The 5,935-nt window shown below is 35.9% G+C and overlaps 1 protein-coding gene across 1 annotated transcript; it reads left to right on the top strand.

Moving 5' to 3' along the window:
- The first annotated feature begins 1,746 nt into the window (after positions 1-1,746).
- LOC133833032 (uncharacterized) lies at positions 1,747-2,124 on the top strand. Its single transcript, XM_062263295.1, has one exon. The coding sequence runs from the start codon at positions 1,747-1,749 to the stop codon at positions 2,122-2,124; it is 378 nt and encodes a 125-aa protein (XP_062119279.1).
- The last annotated feature ends 3,811 nt before the right edge of the window (positions 2,125-5,935 follow it).

Genomic DNA, 5,935 nt, shown 5'->3' with positions numbered 1-5,935 from the left:
TCAGCGCGCTATTGTCGTCCTTGACTTATAAGTCAAGCATTTCTCAATCAGATAATTCAGACAGACATATATCATATATCGAATATCCAAATACAAAGCATTCAACATGCTTAATCAATAATCACAAGCATAATCATAATCATGCACATTCGAGCCAAGCCATAATCACATGTATCTCATACCGGGTGCAGTTTTCTTACCTTTGGTCCAAGTACAGGTTACAAATGAACGACCTTCAAGCACGATCCTGATTCTGAGCCCCTAGCGATAACCTAGTCACAACCAAGTATAGAATCCCATAAAAAAACAAGTAAATAAAGGGTTCCAGATCGAGTCCTAGCCTCCGGGACGTCGAATCCTACTAAAATGGGTAGTAGGATCGATCCCGAGCGCTTAGGTTTGAGTTCCTGCACTAAAAACCTCCCCAAAGCCTAAAATCCCTTAAGCACCGTGACCCCAAAACATTTGAGCCGCAGCCCGCTCAAGTCAGAAGCCCGAGCCTCTTCCTTGCCTACATCAGCGTCGTGGATCAAAAGCCCCACAGCCACCTTCTTCTCCTTCGTTCAAGAGAGCCGTAGGGCCCCAAGAACAGGGTCACGACTTGACCTGAAAACTCAGTTTTTTCTTTGATTGTCTCATGCCAAATCTCTCCATATTCCTATCCAAACATAGCCAAATCCCATAAACAAAGTTCACAAACAACTTAGCAATCCAAAACCATCAAAACCCAAGTTACAATCCAATCAAAGCTTAAGAAGTCAAAATCTCATAACTTAAAGCTTGAATTACCTATGATTGAGCCATTTTCCAGTTAGATCCTCCGACTATCAAGCTTCTAATCTTCCCTAGAATCGTTAAGACTCTATCCTCACTTGAATCCGAGCTCTAAAACTCGAGCTTCCTTCGAAAATGCTAACAAGCGTCAAGTGAGAGAATTATAGTTCTGAGAGGTTACTTCGAGCTTAAGTAACCTTAAACAAATCCCAAGGCTCGGGGCACCCAAAAACTTCCCCAAGGGAAAAATAGTCAAAATATCCTCAAATATTCATTCTCATTACCTAATATCCTGGTAATGTACTAAATTTCCAAAATACCCCTTGACTCACCCCGAGTCAAGTATTAATCCCGTTGTGACTTTTCCACTAGCTTGTTCCCTAGGATCACCTCGTAACCCAAATATATCCTCATAATGATGTTGTCCCACACATATATATCACATATATGCCAAAGATACCCATAACGTGCCAAATTACGAAAATTGCATTTTTAATCAGGAACGGGCCCGCATGCATATTTAATACACCTAAATATGCATATCATGTCATAGTATAATATAACTGACATAATCAAATAATAATACACATATATATCACATAATTTCCATAATTTTCCATTCTGGCCCCCTAATCTAGGCCCTAAGCCTTATTAGGTAATTTGGGAAGTTACAATTATGTATTTTATTTTATTTGAATAAATTATCCTTATTATTTAGTGAGTGAATTACTGCTATATTTGAACACCTATCTATTTTTAACAGCTATATTTTAACGGCTACATGGATAGGCTATATTTTAACGACTACATTGATAGCTATATTTTAACATCTACATTTTAACGGCTATATATGTCACCATGTCTATCAATACAAAATTTAAATCTTCCTTTTACTCAACTCTACATTCCATCCTTCATTTTACTCTCTCATTCATCTTTCATTCCCAAATATCATATACTCTAAGGTCGACAATGGATTCGCCAAATTCTCCGAATCCATACGATAATATGAGTTTAGAGGATATCATAATTGCAGAGTGTATTGAAGATCATGGTAATCAATATTTCAAAGCTTTCATGGATGGGGGTAGCTCAACAAGGCAAGGAAGAAAGAGAGCCCACATTGATAGGGGTCATGTAGAAGGACACCAATGTTTGTTCGATGACTACTTTTCCGATGAACCGGTGTATACAGAATATCGATTTCCAAGAAGATTTAGAATGCGTAGACACATATTCCTACGCATAGTGCAAGATCTAGAAAATCATTCGGAGTATTTCCAAACAAGGTTTGATGTACTCGGTAGAAGGGGGCTTTCATCTTTACAGAAGTGCACCGCCCCTATGTGAATGTTGGCATACGGAGCACCTGCCGGTTATGTTGATGAGTATGTTCGAATTGGTGAAACCACCACTATTGAATGTCTAGTCAATTTCCTTCGGGGAGTGATTGATATTTTTGGGACTGAATATTTGAGACGGCCCAACGCTTGGGACATTCGTCGCTTACTTTAAATGGGGGAGGTGCGTGGTTTTCCAAGCATGTTGGGAAGGATTGATTATATGCACTAGGAATGGAAAATTTCACAGTTGCATGGAAAGGCCAATTCACGCGAGGTGATCACGACAGACCAACAATCATGCTCAAAGCAGTTGCGTCACAAGATCTTTGGATATGACATGCATTTTTTGGTGTTCCAGGATCCAATAATGATCTCAACTTGTTAAATCAATTCCCATTATTCATTGATATCTTACAAGGGCAAGCTTCAAGAGTTGAGTTTACGATAAGTGACACACAATACAACAAGGGGTACTATCTAGCAGATGGTATCTATCCAGAGTGGGGTACATTTGTTAAAACTATCCCACTGCCTCAAGGAGAGAAAAAAAAAAAATTCCCAATGCCAAGAAGTGGTAAAAAAAGACGTTGAGCGAGTATTCAGAGTACTTCAATCTCATTTTGCTATTGTACAAGGACCATCACGTTTTTGGCAAAGAGATGTTCTCAAAGATATTATGTATGCATGCATCATATTGCACAACATTATTGTCGAAGATGAAAGAGATGCATATGAGATTTTTTTTTATTTTAATTATGATGAAGACCCCGCCGACACCTTAACGGTTGAAGTATTGCATGGACCTATTTTTGACTTCCCGATAATGCTTTAAAGAAATGCTGAAATTCGTGACAGAATCATTCATCGCAATCTTCAGGCGGACTTGGTGGAGCACATATGGTCAAAATTTGGAAATCATTTTAATTAGCATTTTTTATTTATGTTAGATTGATTAATTATGATTATGTCATTATAAGCTCCTTTAAATTTCGTCTAATTTAAATTTCATGTAATATTCAGTTATATTGATATATGGATTTAAAAAATTTAGTGTGACAATATTTATAATTACAAAATAATATAATAAATAATAATATGTGGGACCATATTTGATAACTTTTGGGGTGGCTTAGCATTGTGGCATTTTTATGGAAAATGTTGCTAAAAGGGATGTGGATGAGAGAGAAAATAAAAAATTATATTTTGGGATGATTTTGATATTTTAAGCAACTAATGATGTACCCACCATTGGAGTTGCTCTAAGAGCAACTCCAGCACCGTTGCTTGACTAAGTAAGGTCAGTCCTCAAGCCACAAGTGACGTTGCCTTTGCATTGGAGCATAACACATTGTCCACCAATGTTGCCTAATAGTAGTAACATTTTTTAATAAAAGTAAACAGCCAACGTTAATATACATAAAATATATTTGAAAAAATTAATGTGTTTGCATGATTTTTTTTTTAAAAATTATTTCTTTTTTTTCTTCTATAAATACTCATCAATTTTATTTATTTTTCACACTGTTTCATATATTCTTCTATAAAATTTTAAATATCACATATTGTTTTTCTTATTAAATGGATTCCCAAAATTCTCTATATACAAATCTCCAAAATCCAAATTTTCAATATTCTCAAGTTTTTCAAAATTTATCAAGTTCTCCATGTACCAACCCCCAAAATCCAAAATTTTAACATTCTTAGGTTAACCAAATTTTTTAAGATGATCCCATGTCCTCCTTCCTTTACCTATATTCTAGCTCTTTTGAGATACCCCAGCACGCTTCATTCTTCACACTAGGAAATTCACTACCATGTGTCTTTCATTTGCCTTCCCTACACCAACTCGAAATGGTTTCAAGAAATTATAGGCCAAGTATGGAAAAGTCTAGTAAGGGTTTAAATCTTGAAACGTCATCCACATTTGTCTCTAAAACCCAACATGTTCATGGGGATGAAGGGTTGGAAAATGTGGTTCTACACAATTAAGAGGAACCAAGCCAAAAAGGTAAAATCAAATGGAGCAAGGAAGCAACTATATTTATGATAAGTGGATGACTTAATACATCTAAACACGCCATGGTGGGGAATGACCAAACTTCTACAAATTCTGGGATTGGATCGCATAATACTTCAACACTAACCACAAAGGTGAGCAACAAGAACTGGAAAGCAGTGCAAAAACCATTGAAACAAGATGAATCAAAAGGTGAGGCATTTCAATGGGTGTTATAAATGAGTACAACAAGCACGTCACAATGGTTGGCCTGATGAGCAAATTCTTGAGAATGTGCATCAAATGTATAAATCTAAAAATAAAAACTCAAATTTTTTGCTTGTAGACTGTTTGAGATTGCAAAAGGATGAGCTGAAATGGAATACAATATACAAACCAGAAGTTGTAAAAAGAAAAAAGGTGTCAGAATTAGGAGCATATACTTCATCATCCAATGCAGACATTAGTGATCATAAAGTACGTGAAGTGAGCCCTATTGGCCAAAAAGCGGCAAATAGAAAAGGAAAGGAAAAAAAAATAGGATATACATACAACATGTATAGAGATTAATGCACAAAAAACATTGGCATTGGAGAAAATGGTTGTGATAAGGGAGAAAAAGGAAGAAGATAAAAGGATGTCAAAATACATGGATTATCTCGTCATGGACACGTTACATACGAGTCATGAACAAAAGAAAGATCGTGAAAATTTGTGTACGTATATTAAGACTAATATCTTGAAGTTCTAATTGCAATGTATTTTTTTTAAATATCATTATTATGTATTATTTTATTTAAATAATTATCTTTCATTATTTAATGAGTAAATAATGACAATTTTTTTATGGCTATATATGTCCCCATGTTTATAAATACCACATTTCAATCTTCCTTTTACTCAACTCTCCATTTAATCATTCATTTTACTCTCTCATTCATCTAACATTCCCAAATATCATCTAATTTAAGTTCGACAATGAATTCACCAAATTCTTTGAATCCGTACGACAATATGAGTCTGGACGATATTATGATAGAAGAATGTACCGAAGAGAATGATGATCAATATTTCAATGCTTTCATGGATGGGTTAGCTCAAAAGGGCGAGGAAGAAAGGATGCCAACATTGATAGGGGTCATGTAGAAGGACACCAACGTGTGTTCAATGTGTACTTTTTTGATTAACCAGTGTATACGAAATCTCAATTTTGAAGAAGATTTAGAATGGATAGACAAGTATTCCTATGCATAGTGCAACCTCTAGGAAATCATTCAAAGTATTTCCAGATGAGGTTTGATGAGGTCGATAGAAGAGGGCTTTCACCATTACAGAAGTGCACAACTACTACGTGAATGTTGGTATATGGAGCGCATGCTGATTACGTTGATGAGTATGTTTGAATTGGTGAAAGCACTACTATTTACTGCCTAATCAGTTTTGTTTAGGGTGAATGAGATTTTTGGGACTGAATATTTGAGACGAACCAATATCAACGACATTTGTTGCTTACACCAAATGGAGGAGTGTGTGGTTTTCGAGACATGTTGGGAAGCATTGATTGTATGCACTGAGAATGGAAAAATTGTCCAGGTGCATGGAAAGGCCAAGTCACGCGAGGTGATCATGCCATGTAAACAATCATGCTTAAAGAAGTTGCATTACAAGATCTTTGGATTTGGCATGCAATTTTTGGTTTTCCAGGATGCAATAATGATCTCAACGTGTTAAATGAATACCCATTTTTCACTGACATCTTACAAGGGCAAGCTCCTAGAGTTGACTTTACGATAAATGGCATGTTTTGCCTTTGTACAAGGAC

This window comes from Humulus lupulus, chromosome 4, assembly GCF_963169125.1.
Source record: "Humulus lupulus chromosome 4, drHumLupu1.1, whole genome shotgun sequence".
NCBI lineage: Eukaryota > Viridiplantae > Streptophyta > Magnoliopsida > Rosales > Cannabaceae > Humulus > Humulus lupulus.
Note: the sequence above shows the minus strand (reverse complement) of the source record. Positions and strands in the feature narration are given on the sequence as shown.